This window comes from Sceloporus occidentalis, unplaced genomic scaffold, assembly GCF_023333645.1.
Source record: "Sceloporus occidentalis isolate IW3139 unplaced genomic scaffold, rSceOcc1.0.p SCAF_8, whole genome shotgun sequence".
NCBI classification, from domain to species: Eukaryota; Metazoa; Chordata; class Lepidosauria; order Squamata; family Phrynosomatidae; genus Sceloporus; species Sceloporus occidentalis.
The window spans coordinates 33,517,966-33,533,494 of record NW_028316988.1 but is presented as its reverse complement, the minus strand read 5'-3'; the positions used below and the strand labels follow the sequence as shown (position 1 = coordinate 33,533,494).

At 49.3% G+C, this 15,529-nt stretch overlaps 2 protein-coding genes across 2 annotated transcripts; both read left to right on the top strand.

Annotated features, from left to right (window-relative positions):
• Positions 1 to 467: 467 nt before the first annotated feature.
• GJB1 (gap junction protein beta 1) lies at positions 468 to 9,888 on the top strand. Its single transcript, XM_089537094.1, has 2 exons — positions 468 to 484; positions 8,023 to 9,888. Exon 2 carries the CDS (start codon positions 8,035 to 8,037, stop codon positions 8,872 to 8,874), a length of 840 nt encoding a protein of 279 aa, XP_089393220.1. The 5' UTR covers positions 468 to 484; positions 8,023 to 8,034; the 3' UTR covers positions 8,875 to 9,888.
• Positions 9,889 to 11,434: 1,546 nt separating this feature from the next.
• On the top strand, positions 11,435 to 15,110 carry LOC149308625 (gap junction alpha-3 protein-like). Its single transcript, XM_089536146.1, has 2 exons — positions 11,435 to 11,577; positions 12,168 to 15,110. The coding sequence occupies exon 2, from the start codon at positions 12,188 to 12,190 to the stop codon at positions 13,115 to 13,117; it is 930 nt and encodes a 309-aa protein (XP_089392272.1). The 5' UTR covers positions 11,435 to 11,577; positions 12,168 to 12,187; the 3' UTR covers positions 13,118 to 15,110.
• The last annotated feature ends 419 nt before the right edge of the window (positions 15,111 to 15,529 follow it).

The window sequence follows — 15,529 nt, the reverse complement described above, 5'->3', positions numbered from 1 at the left end:
TTTGGGATCCACAGGGGAACCTAGAACCAAACCCCAGCAGATACCAAGGGCTAATAATAATAATAATAATAATAATAATAATATCCCATTGTATTTAATGGGACTGGAGTATCCACAGATTATGGGATCCATGGGGGCCCCTGGAACCAAACCCCAGCAGATCCCAATAATAATAATAATAATAATAATAATAATAATAATACCCCATTGTATTTAAAGGCCTAGTGGGTGGAGCAGTGTCCAGCCAATTCTTCTCCTTCCCCACTTTCCTCATGGTTCTTGTGTGATCTTTGTGTTGCCTCACCAGCTGTTTGTGCCACATCTGCGCAGACGGAGGACCTTGGAATGGAGCGTCCAAGTACAAGAGTTAATGTTTACATGCGCGGATGTCAGCTTGGGCCAGAGGCTCTGAAAGGGCTTTGGCAGCGGCTCTGGCGGTGCGGCGTGTGAGGTTCGCAGTGGATTACGCTGAAGGTGTGCTCAGGTGGGTCAACAGGTGCTGAGAAATGCCAGTTTGGGACTTGGTTGTAAAGTCCGTGTGGAGATGTGTGCCCCAGAGATTGACCGGTGGCTTGGAAAAGTCTTGCCTAGTGGGTGGCTCAATGTCTGTTTTCTGTAGCAGTAAAAAGCAAAGCTTGGGCAAGTTAATTTGTTATGGGCTTAAAAGCAGAGCTTGGACAAGTTAATTTGTTATAGAAACAGAGCTTGGACAAGTTAGGGTTTGGGGCAAGTCCAAGCATTTGTTGGTTGGGGGAAGAAATTTTGAGAGTTGTATTCTTGGAGTTTATCACGTGAAGGAGATCAGGGGTTTATCCCGTGAATATCCAGGGATATTACGCAAAACGATTTCACACAACATCGCCATTAAAGTGGTCACAAAGAAACATGAACACGCATCTTTTCACTTTCAGGAAAGTGCATTTCCCATATCACTTTTTTGTGCATGATCACCATTTGCGCAATTACTTGCCAATTCCGCTTTATTTGCGGGATGCTTTAAATGTGCTTTAATCTCTCCTTAATGCCAAAATGTGATAAACTCCCTTAATGAGAAATCACGGGACTCTTTGCACTCGATCAGTCACCCGGGAGAGTTGTTTTTGTATGGAGATCTCCCAGTTGCGTTTAGCAGCCGTGGGTCAAACCCACATTGTGCAGCCTTGGGGCTGGAGGAGCTGAGGTCAGGGTTGGGCAAGTTTCCTCCCAAGAGAAAAGGAGGAGGGATTGGCCCAAAGTATTTAAGGCTCCACTAGGCTGCCCAAATCATTTGGAGAAAGAAAGGCCACCTGGACGCGTCTCTCCAGTACCTGGCTGTTTCTGCTACAGGTGAGTCTGGAAGGGAAGGTGAGCACAGGTAGGGATGTCTTGGTGAGATCGGGTCTACATGCAAAGGTTGTTGCTCTTGTTGAATTCTCTCTGGGATCATGGACTGGGAAAGTTGGATAGTATGCAAACTTCACAATCCAAACTCAAGACTTTGCAATGAAGTCCTAAACTTGAACAATTCAAACCCAAGAGGACTTGAAATGCACAATGAGTGCCCTTTGCATCTGGAAGGCACATATATTTCTGATGGTTTTAGGAACAGTTTTATGGTTGGGGGCCACCACAACATGAGGAACTGTATTAAAAGGTCATGGCATTAGAGAGGTTGAGGACCACTGTTTAAACTGGTGTGTGTTTTAACTGATGTTGTTTGTTTGTCAATTGTTGTGCCCTGCCTCAATCCATGGAGAGAGGTGGGTAAGAAATACTACGTATTACTACTGCTACTATTACTACTACTACTATTACTCATCATCATCATCATATTTGGAGGAAGGCATAGCAAACCTCCTCTGAATAAATCCCCCCCAAACCCCAGGACAGGGTTGCCATATTGGAAACAGGGTGGATGGACGGACGGATGGATGGACGGACGGACGGACAGACGGATGGATGGATGGATGGATAAATAAATTTATTATTATTATTATTATTATTATTATTATTATTATTTATATCCCACTAACACGGGAAGTGGCTAACACACAAATAATCACTTGTTACCATTGTATCCCAAACCCTCCCTAACCCTCCCATCCACAATAAAATGCAATTAAACTATCGAACAATTCTTAAAACAATTATTAAAATACAAAAAAATTAATACCAAAAAATATTTATTTTGAGGGGTTTGAACGTTGGGCCAGGACCCTGGAAGACCCTGGAAAAACCCATTGGTTGTCTTTGAGCAAGTCCCACTCTCTCAGCCTCAGAGGAAGACCATGATGGCAAACACTCTCGATCATATTGGGCCTCAACCAGTTTTGGGTTGCCATAAGTTGGAAAGGACTTGAACGCATGCAACGGAAGCATAATCCTTGCCTTGCAGATGTGATGCTGTGCTCAGGGTTGAGGGACCCCTCACCTTCTTGGCTGGCCTTCTGGGTCATTCCTGGTGCTCCTTCTTCCTTGCAAAACCCTACAACCTCCTTTTGGGGTGGCATTATTTCGCTGCCACCGCCCAAACCAACCTGATCCCTGCCAACTCTCACTGCCGTCGTCACCTTTAGCCGGCCGTACGTCAACACCGATTAAGGGCGAACTGGCCCCAGCCCACCCTGGTCCTCTCCCAGTAAGTAAATGGTGGCAAACAGCCACAGAGGGGTGTGGAGTGGCACATGGCCATTGTTTGGCTGACTCCTGGGTTGCGCCGTGTGCTATCTCGACTTTCACACACCGCACCCGCATATGTCTGCAATGAATTTGTTATCAGTCGCTCTATAGTAAGACAGATTGGAAATTCACCCTCCAATCAAAGTAGAATCAATAAGACACGGAAATGAAATGCCATAGCTAAAAGCAGCCATGAGATTGCAGGAATATTAAATTGGCCATAGAAATCCAATTGAGACAGCAAGCAGGATAAGAGGCTGCTGGCTCATTCTACCTGTACGTCTTCAAGTCTTTTCCTATTTACAGTGGCCCTAACATGGGGATTTTGGGGGGTTGAGAGTGTGTGACCCACCCAAGGAGTGTCCATGGCCTAGCGGGGAACTGGACCCCGATGCCCAAAGTCATAGCCCAATGCTCAGTCCATTAAACATGCTGGCTCTCTGCTGTTGCACCTTCAAGTCATTTCTGACATATGGCGACCCTAAGGCAACCCTATTTGTGCAAGTTTCTTGGCACCTTTCTTCAGAGGGCGTTTGCCACAGCTATCCTCTGAGGCTGAGAGAGTGTGACTTGCCCAAAGGAACCCAGTGGGTTTCATGGCCGAGCTGGCAATCGAACCCTTTTGCTGCCCAGTTATAATTCTATGCATGCACAAATATGTTTGTTGGTTCATTGCAGATTTTTTGATTTTTTTTAATTTTTTCTTTGTATTTTCTTTCTTTGTATTTTTTATTTTTTCTTTGCCTGTTTCCTAATCATCCTCATCCTCATTAAGAGCTCCCTTTCCTTTGCTGTTTGGTGTTGTGTTGTGGCTTTTCGGCACCCCTTCCTTGCTCTACAGACAAACCAGGAGCTGTCGCCTTCCCAGGATGAACGGACGGCCAAGACAGAGGGATCTTTGGCCCTTGGAGAGGAGACAGCTGACCCCTGTCCTGGCCTTGTGTTTGAACTGGTTTAATGGTTACCTTCCCTCCATCCAGAGGAGATGTCCTGTTCTGGTGGAGGTTAACCCACCCCCAGCTGCCTCCTCACTCCAAGGGCTGGATTGGGAGCTGACCAAAGGCTTCTGCTCTCTGGGCTCCTGTTAGCCTTATGTTGGCTGTGGGAACCATTCTTGGCCACTAGCACTCTCCCTGTGCACAAATGGAGAGCATTTCCCCTGCCAAGTATGAATTCATAGAGTTGGAAGGGCCATCCAGTCTAACCTCATTCTGCCATGTAGGAACTCACAATCAACACATCCCCCAAAAGACAGCCATCCAGTCTGTTTCAAGACCTCCAAAGAAGACTCTGAGGCGGTGGCATCTTCCACTGTCGAATGGCTTTTACCTTTAAGAAGTTCTTCCAAATGTTTAGGTGGATGCCCTTTCCTGCAGCTCCAGATCCTATTCTCTGGAGCAGCCGAAAATAAGCTTACTCTATCATCAATATGATATCCCTTCCAATATGTAAGCATGACTATCATGCTACCCCTTAAGCTTTTCCTCTCCAGGCTAAACGTCCTTAAGTGTCTCCTCAGAGAGCTTTATGGTTTCCAGACCTTTCACTCCATTTTGGTCACCTTGGTCTCCAGGTGTTCTGGACTTCAACTCTCAGAATCCCTGGCCAACTTGGCCAACAGTCAGCAATTCTTGGAGATGAAGTCCAAAACATCTGGAGGACCAAAGTTTGGGAACCGCTGCTCTTGACTGTCCACATCTTTCATAGATGTATCCAAGAAGATACCTGCAGTGATTGCGGGAGTCTCTGCCCTACACACACAAACCCCATTTTGCCAGTGGCTGCCCAGTTTCGTGTCCCTGTGTTTCTTTTCTGGACCTCACTGAGTCCATCCAGTTGAATGGTCACCTACAATGAGTTTACGTTTCTCAAACAAAACCGTTTCGCTTGCTGGCTTCTGTTTGCCACATGCAAATGGGCAAGAGGCTCTGTACCCACAGACAGGAAGGGTGCTGTGTGTGCTTGTGTTTATGTGTGTTGGAAGAGGAAGGCAAGACAAGGATGCCCTGGAACAGGGTCAGCTTTCCATATTCCAAGAACTGAGTGAACCATTGTGTGCCTCCTTGGCTTGGCGTTGGGCCCTGCACCCCGGAAGGAGACGCAAATTGCCAACCTTTCTCGTGGGACATGGTACAGCTGACGCCAAGCGGCGTCACAGCCAAGGCAGCTGCTGCGCATGGCGCATCCTGACCTCTGACCCTGAGGGCCTTAACTCTTCCTCCTTTCCCTCTGCATCGACTCCCCCGTGGGCACTGCCATGTTCCCAAATGGGCAGACAGCCAAGGATGTGCAAACTCCATGCACCCTTTTGCCCTGCTCTTCTCCTACATAACACACACCTTCCAGATTTCTGGGACCTATATTGGGACAGAGGGCAGTGCCCCATGGAGGGTCTTTGCTCCTGGCAGAGCCTGGGGCCAGGTGTCGGTGGGGGACAGGGCAGCCTGGAATGCCATACACAGACACTTTGTTTGGCAAGGGTGGGCGGAAGTCCGGGCAGCCGGTCTGAATTCTAAAGTGTGTTGTTTGGGGCCCGACAAAAGGCCCCATTGTATGCAAAACAGCTTATAAAGCAGCATATGACTTCCCCGAGGCGCTCGGCGCGGTCCGTGAGGCAGCAGCATGAGCCCATAGAGGGAGCCGGCAGATGCTCCAGGGAAGAAGGCAGCGAAGGAAGGACCTATTTTGCAAGGTAAAACCCTCCTTGGTGTGTAGACTTCCCTGGGCCCAGGTTAGTGCCATAGGAGTCTGGCAAGTTACCTTGGACTGGTGGGGCGGGGGATCTGGTTATCGGGTCAGAGACGCATACTATCCAACTGTTCTGATTTGGCAATCCAGATTAATTCTTTGCCGCCCCACTTTTTTCAACCACCTTTCAAATGTCCCAGTTTCTTTGTCCACCTCCTGCTTTCATCCTCAGCTCAATTCAATTGCTGAAAACTGAGTTCAAAGTGCAGAAGTTATTTGCGCTCAGCAAGGAGAAGCTCAGGCAAAAGCAGACTTCAGCAGCCTCTCCTAGTTTGCTTGTTCGTCCTCTTTAAACACTTTTGCCATCGTGAGCACAACGGCATTGCTTTTCATTTGTTAAATGCTGGAGGGTATGAATGGAGGATGACCAGAGGCTGGGAAAGTGATTGCCCAGGAATGGAAAAATTACACTTTTGTTGTTGTTGTTGGCATGTGTTTTTTTCACACTCACTTTGTAAAGAAGATCTGTGTGGTTGTCTCTAAATTGCAAACCAGGTGTGAAGTGGAAAATATGTGAGATTTGTGTAAGGCCACCAGAGATTTCATTCCTGGAGCACTGCTCCATGTTTTTGGGAATAACGGCATGGAAGGATAGCACCTGGAGTGTGGCTTCTCTTTAACAGAAACCATCCTTTTGGCAGGAAAAGGTTGCCATAATCTCGCAGGCGCATGCACTCATTTCAGTCTGTCTGCTGGCATTCCTTGGGGGAATGTCTCTTTGAGGTCCGGGGTGAGGTTGTTTGTGTTAACACAGAGCGAGGGTACCTTAAACTATAGTTGGGAAATGTTATCATTTTGGACAACAACCCCCAGAATCCACCAACCAGAGAGCTACAAGCCACTGGCTTGGAAAGGTTACTTTTTTTGGACCACGACTCGCAGAATTTCACAAGAAGCCTGGCCCTCTTGAAGCCTCTTTGATATCTAATAATGGCTCCTCCAAAGGTTGGGAAGATTACCTTTTTAGATCACAACTCAGTTGCATGCTGGCTGGAGGATTCTGGGAGTCGGAGTCCAAAAAGAGTTGACATTTCTCACGTGTGGCTTTAAAATTGCTCTTTGGAATTGAGATTGCTCTATTACCAGACTCTAATCTACAAAATTCTGATTTAGGAATTGGATGAGTCGTAGTTTTTTTGGGGGGGAAGGCAGGACAGAGGCAAAGAGAGTTTTGCAAAAGCTTGGTCCCAATCTCTGGTCATCCAGAAACCAGTTCTGCAGAGGAATGCTGGGAGCCCACCCTCCGGTCTCCTGTCCTGTTCCTCTGCATGGCACATACCTCTCATAGTAACAGCAGAAGGCGGCAAAGGAGGGAGGGAGGGAGGGAGGGAGGGAAAGAATAAAAGGAAGAAAGGTCCCTAAGCGGTCCTTCTCAAGAACAGGACACTCCAGAGAGGCAACTGCTTTAAGGACCAAAACTGGACTCCCAAAGACCTCATTTGGAGCTGGACACTGACATACATTAATGCTATAAAATAAGCTGCGTTGGTGATAAATGATGCAGCAGGTGGCCAACGGCAGAGAAGCATCCCAGTCCTTTCTCTGATGGGGCCCAGCATCCTCTTATGCCGAAGGGGAGAACTGGACCCCTGAACAAGTAATTCTGCTCAGACAACTATTCCCTGGAGCAGAGTTGGAGGAGACAATGGACAGACTCCCCAAAGGTTACATAGCGCAGAAACAAACAAAGAAAAGCAAAGTGCACAGCCCAGACCCTCTCCCCTTAGCTATGAGAAAGGTGCAAGTGGATTAGCAACAGAGGAAAACCCATTCCTCTGTCTGTTCTTATGCAGAGCGGAGGAAAAGTGGTGTATGTAGTATTACTGGATGTAGAGTTGGGGTCACACTGTCTGACCTGCATTAACTGCCATAAAGTCAATACCGACTTATAACAACCCTATGAATGGGAGACCTCCAAGGCTGTGTCCTTCTGGGCTAAGCAACATGTCCTCCCCCCATCCTCATGATGATCAAACGATGCAGGGTCCAATCCCAAATCTGGTGCAAACCAACCACACAACATACGGCCAGTTCAGCACCAAATCCACCTTAATACCACCCTTAATGTAAAGGGAGCAACACCAGGAAGCTGCTTATAATACATCCCATTGTACCACCTGATGGCATGGGCTGCTCCCTCTGTGGTCAGATGAGATGCCCAGCCACGCGGCTGATGCTGGGCACCTGGTTTTCAGCTGTAGAAGGAGCAACCCATACTGGCAGCAATGGGAGACCTCTTTGGAGGTCTTTAAACAGAGGCTGGATGGCCATCTGTCAGTGGTGCTTTGATTGTGAGTTCCTGAATGGCAGCATGGTCCTTGTAGTCTCTTCCAACTCTATGATTCTATGTGTAAACAGGCAACTGGTGTTACTCTGGAGTGCTTTGGGTCCAGAAGAGTTCAAACTGCTCCCAGAGTATAGACACGGCCCAAGTCCCTCTATTCTCAAGCGCCCTACTCAAGTTTTGCAGACCCAGGGCTGTGGCTTTCCTAATGGATCCCATCCACCTCTTTTCCTGCTGCCTCTTACCTTGCCAAGTATTGTTGCCTCTTCTAGTGAGCCATGCAATGCCTTGTACTGGATCCCTGATCAGGATTCTCTTCCTTTGCCTTCCAGGTGTGAGGAACAATGAAGTGGGAGAGCTTCTATGCCATCGTGATCGGGGTGAACCGACACTCCACGGCCATTGGGCGCATCTGGTTCTCGGTGGTGTTCATCTTCCGCATCATGGTGCTGGTGGTGGCCGCCGAGAGCGTCTGGGGCGATGAGCAGTCCTCTTTCACCTGCAACACGCAGCAGCCCGGCTGCAAGAACGTCTGCTACGACTACTACTTCCCCATCTCCCACATCCGCCTCTGGGCCCTGCAGCTCATCCTGGTGACCACGCCAGCCTTGCTGGTGGCCATGCATGTGGCCTACCAGCAGCACCAGGAGAAGAAGCTCTTGGTCATGACCGGCCACGGGGACGCCAAGCACTTGGAGGAGGTCAAGAAGCACAAGATGCGGATCTCGGGGGCACTGTGGTGGACTTACGTCTGCAGCGTGGTCTTCCGCATCATCTTCGAAGCCACCTTCATGTACATCTTCTACATGATCTACCCGGGCTACCAGATGATCCGCCTGGTCAAGTGCGACGTCTACCCTTGCCCCAACACTGTCGACTGTTTCATCTCTCGACCCACAGAGAAGACCATCTTCACCGTCTTCATGCTGGCCACCTCCGGCATCTGCATCGTCCTCAACCTGGCCGAAGTGGTCTTCCTTCTTGTGCGGGCGTGTGCCCGGCGCGTGCAAAAGCCCCACAACCCCACTTCGGGCAAGGGCTCCTTCCTGGGCCACAAGCTCTCCTCCGAATACAAGCAGAACGAAATCAACCAGCTGCTGACGGAGCAAGATGGCTCCCTCAAGGACATTCTCCGGAGGAACTCGGGGCTCCAGGAGAAGAGCGACCGCTGCTCGGCCTGCTAAGGAAGTCCTGGGACACAAGAGGTGTTGCTTTGGCTGTAATGTGTCACACCCGATAGGAGAACGGGGACCCCTTCCATGGACTTCTATGGCCCCCCGAACTGGCTGGGCCTGCCCTCCTGAGATGCACCCCACTCACACACTTGGTCTCTGCCAGCTCCCCAAAGTCCCTTCTTCTGCCACCTTCCTGCTGTCACCTTCCAGGCTGCCATAGGTCTCTGTGGACTTGGTGACCATTGCTACGGTTGCCAGGACCTTTCTAGCAAAGGACCCCTGGTTGCACTTCATCAGGGGACCTCTGGCCAAAGGCTGCTTGTCAGGATGGGATAGGCATGGGGATCCCCACCCCATTCCAGCCTCGATTCTGTGGTTCTGCAGAGCAGTCCTTGCAGGGTTAAGGCACAACAGCTGCAGAACCAGGGGTCCCTTCTGCTCATTTCCACATGCCCAGACCCCTTTTCCTCCACCTTCCCCATATCTCACACTCACGTCTGTCCTAACAGTCCCAACCAAAAACCGATAGGGGAATTGCAGCACCAGGCCCAAATGTCAGGTCCATCATGGGCTCATGATATAGTGTCAAAGGAAATCATGTCTCTGTGGGTTTGTTCTTGGGTTGACATGGGGTCCAGAGGGACTCCTCTGGACACCTGACCATCAGTGTGTTTTTAAACTGGCCCAAACCCCTTGGTTTCTTGCTCCTTGAGTTTTCTATCCTGAGTCTACCTTGAGTTGGGGAGGGGGGATGTTTGAGTTATAGTCAATGCAAAAGAGTAACTTTCTGGAAAAAGCATCGGTAGCAGGATTCCTGTGCCTTGGGCAGGGACAATGAGGAGAGGTTCAAAAGATGCCGCTGGGCAAATGGCTAAAGGAGTGGGATGTCTCCCACCGGAAACAGGGCCAGGTCACTGGTCTCCATTGGCCTGGTGCAAGGAGAGCGGCTGGGCTGCTGTTCCCAACCGCTGTGCATCACACTGTATACCAAAGCAGTCACAGTATTAAAAGGGTTTTACATTACATTAAAATGGTCTCTTGCCTTCTGTTTTCCTTCTAGGGCTCTGCGCACAGCCAGGGTGGGGCCAAATTCAGTTTCAGTGAATTGCATTTTAATGATAGGCGGAGCAAAAATGGGACCCAAACTATCAACCTGTTTTAGCTTTACACTCTCGCTGCCAGGAAAAAAGCCTTAGGAGAGGCAAATGTCCAGATTTTTTGGAAAGATGTGCACCAAAGATGTTGTCCCAGGAAAAGTCATGCGGACATTTGGGAAAGATTGGAGGGCCAGCCTGACATCCCAGGAGAGCTGGATTTAGCTTTGCATTTGGAAAGTCAAAGAGTAATCCACTGTCGGGGAGACACAGGCCTATATCCACTTGCTGGCCCCAAATACTGTGGATTCATTGACTCAGTGGGTTTCCATTAAGTGCTGTTGCTGTTGGTTGCCATCAAGTTGACTCGGCTCATGATGGTCCTATGAATGAAGGGATTGTAACAGTCCTGCGCAGATCTTGCAAACTCAGGGAAGACATGGCTTCTGGGATTAAATCAATCCACTACTTCCCAATGTACTGTTGAAAAAGCTACTTTACAAAGCGCTGTTGTCTTTTCCAATAAGTCACGTCGTCCCAATGGTTATGTCCAAAGTAGAACAGCCCCAGCTTAGTCGTCTTGGCTGGATCTGTTTTAGGGCTCATCGATTTGTCTTTTTGGCAGAACGCTCCTCCACATTGCAATGAGTTGATTTTCTTTCTATCCACTTTCTTCACTGTCCAGCTTTCACAACCATATGTAGAAATAGGAAATACAATGGCACAGGTGACCCTGACTTTGGTATTCAACTATAAATCTTTACACTTGGGGGTCTTACCTAGGTCCTTGGTAGTTGCCCTTCCAAGTCTTAGTCATCTTCTGAGTTCTTGACCACAGTCTCCATCATGACAATGAGGATTGTCATATTTAGTTTGGAACTGTAACCCTATGAAGAGTGCCACCTTGCCTTTCAGCAACGGATTCCACAGATTTACTCCCAGTGGGACAAATAATTGTATTTAAAAGGCCAGGATTTGGGGTAGGACACAAGGCTGGCTTATGGGAAGAGGATGCCGCAAAAGAGACCATGTTCTCCCTCGCAATGTGACTTTGCTAGGAGGCAGAGGGAAGAGCCATGCGCACAAGGGGCACTTGCTCTCCATAGCTCTCATGACTGTGTCCAGCTAGAGGAAAGGCATGAAGGACCTTCCAAGAGCACACAGGTTCCCAGAGGCAAGCCATCCCAAAGTCCCCCTCTGCCGAAGAACCTCCCTGCCTAAATATAAACCTGCCCGCCTGCCCGCCATGCACAGCGCGCCAGAGGGGCTATAATTAACCGAGTGCCCAGTCCAAAAATAAAAGGCAGGGGAACTCCTAGGCCCCACCTCTCTCTGGGTCACTCACACACACAGAGGCTCAGTGGACAGAACACAGGTCAGTCATGGAGAAAGGCCAATGAGCACCAAAGCTCTGAGGGCAACAAAGCCCCGCTCTTGGATGAGACCAGCGTCCATTGCTCCATTGGTGACACCAACAGGAGGGAACAACTGGTCAGCGTCGGCCGATGGGCACTTAGCGGAGCTGCCACCCAACGGAGCTGGCCTTCTCCTTCTTGGGAATGGCGACGCGAGACGGGATTGGTACTGCTTAACGCTGGAGCCTCCAAGTTTGGAAGGGGTGAGTTTTCTCACAGCTCGGTGGAGGGCAGTTGTAGGGAGTTGAGTACCCCACTCTCTATGGCACCTTTCCTATGCCCAGAAAGCTATCATTTGCCAAGTTGGCTTCTGCTTTGCGATACCATTAGTGTCCTCTACTTTACTTATTTTTGCATGGTGCTGTGCCCATGGGGCAAAAACAGAGAAGGGCTCAACCAGCCTTGAAACATGCCAGATTCAAAGAGAAGCCCTGCATTGTCAATGCAAGGGCATGCAGGGTGGCAGCGGAGGCAGAAAATCCACTCCTGGGCATTAATTGCTTAGAAGAGTCTGCCGTCACTGGCAGATTTCCACAACTTAAATGCTAGCGTCTCAAAGGCAACAATGGGACCCATTGGGTTTAATGTTTTGCACGCAAACACACAATGGGTGCCGCCAAAGAACAAAAGCACAATGAGCCACCGTACAGAACATCAAAGGGTATACAGCTTGGCACAGGTAGGCCTGACCCTCCATCAGCATTTGCTCCCCATGGTTGGCAGAGGGCAGGGTGGCGTGATGCCAGCTGCGGGGACCTTTGATGGGTGTCCGTTCTCCTTCCCTTCCTGGCAGGGCGAGCCCACCTGGCACCCATGGGAGACTGGCACCTGCTGGGCCGGCTGCTGGAGAGCGCGCAGGAGCACTCCACGGTGGTGGGCAAGGTCTGGCTGACAGTGCTCTTCATCTTCCGCATCCTGGTCTTGGGGGCGGCTGCGGAGAAGGTCTGGGGGGACGAGCAGTCCAACTTCTCCTGCGACACCAAGCAGCCTGGCTGCCAGAGCGTCTGCTACGACCAGACCTTCCCCATCTCCCACATCCGTTTCTGGGTGCTGCAGATCATCTTTGTCTCCACTCCCAGCCTCATCTACCTGGGCCACATCCTCCACCTGGTGCGCAGGGAGGAGAAGGAGCAAGGGCTCATCGTGAATCAGGTGGAGGCTGGTGGGGGAAGCAGCAGCAGCAGCACTGCAGCCCAAGCCGCCAATGGTCCTGTCTCTGTGCGCGATGCCTGCGGCCGGATTCGGCTGCAAGGGGCCATCCTGCGGACCTACATCTGCAACATCGTCTTCAAGGCCCTCTTTGAGGTGGGCTTCATCCTGGGCCAGTACGTCCTCTACGGCTTTGAGCTGAAGCCCCTCTACACCTGCAGCCGCTGGCCCTGCCCCAACACTGTCAACTGCTACATCTCGCGGCCCACCGAGAAGACCATCTTCATCCTCTTCATGCTGGCTGTGGCCTGCCTCTCCCTCCTTCTCAACATGGTGGAGGTCTGCCACGTGGCTCGCACCAAATGCTGGCGGGGAACCCGGGAGGTCCAACCGGGCTCAGAGGTCCTGTCTGAGGTAGAGACCCCTGCCCATCATCGCTGCCCCAGCAATGCCCATCCCAACAGCGAGAAAGCAGGCACCCTTGGCACAAGGCTGGCAGGGAACAGAAGCCCCAGTTGGGGAGGAAACCAGAAGCGAGGCAGCAAGTCCAGCAAATCTAGCACTAAATGGAGGCCCAGCGACTTGGCCATTTAGGGCAGGGGCAAGCTAGACCTTCTTTGTGCAAAAACGGACCCTCTCTTTCCCCCTGGACAGCCTGCAAGATCACATCTGCTGAGAGCCCTGACCCCAAATGCTAAATTTACTATGACTGGAAGCAGCAGGAAAGGTTCAGCAGCAAACAACCCTATTAGAGTGGACAGCTTGGTGTAGGTAAAGCTTGGAAAAGTTATTTTTTGGAGGGGGAAGACTGAGTCCTGAGTCCTAGTGATAATCCCAACCAGAGTAGACCCAGTGAATCCCTTGTTAAGTAAGTCAACAATTTGCAAACCCTTAGGATTCAGAACATTTGGTCCAGTTGAGATGCCCAGTAGGAGTTAGAGAAGTGTAGCTCCCATCCCTCCAAAAAAACCAAATTGTTGCTGCTGTGTTCTGGGCATAGGGCATCCTTTGATTCCCTAAACATTAGGAATAACTTCTTGATGGCAAGAGCTGTTCAGCAGTGGAACAGGCTGCCTCAGAGTACATCTCCAGAGGTCTTTAAACAGAGGTCGGATGGGCATTTTTCAGGAATGCTGTATTTTGGCAGGTCAGCAGGTTGGACTAGGTGACCCTTGTGACCCCATCCAACTCTAAGATTCTGTGATTCGATGACCAGGACACCTAATCCTTTGCCTGTGGCCTCAATCCTTTCTCATTTCCCTGAAAGGCTTCTTTACACCCCCTTTTCTGTAACAAGGAGTAACAGAGTGAGGATCAAAGCTGTCAGAGGAGTAGGATGCTGTGACCAAAGGGCCCAGGCTGAGGCTGGACAATGGTGGCCATGACTGCCCCCAGGTGGCTGAAAAGGGCAATGGTCAAGCCTCCACAGTGGTCCAAGGAGGAGACTGGCCTCTGCCAAGACAATATGGAAAGAGACGCCCCTCAAGATTTGCACCTTTGACTTTTGCAGTTTTATTTGTGGATCTGACTGACATGTTCTTTCTAGGAATCTCTAAGTCCTTCAGTGCAACTCTGCTGGAAGCTGACAAAGAGTTGTGCTGGAGGACCGAGAAATTCCTAGAAAATACACATCTCTTGGCATTTGTGGGCCGTCAAGTGCAATTCTATGGTCACCTTCTCTGGATGTTAACCACAGAGTTGCACTGGGTCCTGTGCCCCTAACTCCAGTGAATGTGGAGGGACCACTGTAGATCCGTTGCCCTGTGGAGGAGAAGTTACTGTACATAAAACGACTTTTGACAGCTTCTGCATTAGATCACCAAGGAGAGAGTGTGTGTGTGTGTGTGCGTATGGGGGATGTCAATGATTTTTCATATTCCTGGACTTTGTTGTGAAGATCTCCATCTCTGGAGAAAAACAAATGTGGTTTTCAGATGCTGCTCTCTGCATCCAAAATGTTTTCTTGCACTACGTTTTTGGCACAAAGAATCTCTTAAACGTGAAAAATCTTGAGACACCTTTACTTGTAGTGCAGGGTATTTTCAGGGCTGTGACTGCAAAGTGGGGTGGGCATAAAGAGGGCACTGTTCCCCCAAGTAAGAATTCTGCCCTTAGCAAAATGTTCCTTCAGTTCTCAAACGTCTAGCATTGTAGAATGAGAAATGGAAAATCGTTCCCGCCTAGCACTCTTCTGTTTCCTTTCTCTGCCTTCCCCTGGTCCCTTTGTCTGGCCCTTTTCTTTGGCTGTATTTCTAAAAGCTCAGCTGAAGTTTTAAGTTACTGCAATGCTAAAAATTTGGAGAAGTGAAGGAGGACAGAACTGTATTTTTGAGAGGCAATGCCCTCACTTTGTATCCCTCTCCACATACAGATGCACCCCTACATATTCATCAGAAACCCAGCATACGCACATGCGCATACAGCCATACCAAAAAAAAAAGGGAATTATCCTACCGTGATACGAACTGATTTTGAGCCCTTACAACACAAACTTTTAAAGAACTACTTCATTCTTTTCAATCCATATCACTCTTTGGAAAGTATATCGCTGTTGTGATCTATGGGAAACAATTCATTACATTACAGTATTCAGTGCAGCTTATTACTTTTTACTTTTTTGGAGGAATGGGTTTTAATGATAAAAGAACAGCCTAAAAATATCTGCCTAAATGCCTCTGGAAATTCTAAAAAATGCCCTCAAAATCACTTTCAAACACAACAGGAAAACATTCCGTTTTATAAGCCTATGAAAGATCATGCCACCAACTTCTTTCTTTCAGTTAAGTCTCAAAGGCGCTACAAGATCCTTTTGCATTCTTCACTTACAGTAATTTTGCTAGTTTGGTCCTCCCATCATTCTGTCGCTTCTGAAATCTAACATTGGCCACTGGAGACGGGCAACGCCACTACTTTGCAATGTGTTGATTCCTGTTTCACACACCATCTTTTGGGATAAAAAAGAGATGGAGAAGTTGGGGGGCAAGGCTCCCTCCTGCCGAATGAGAG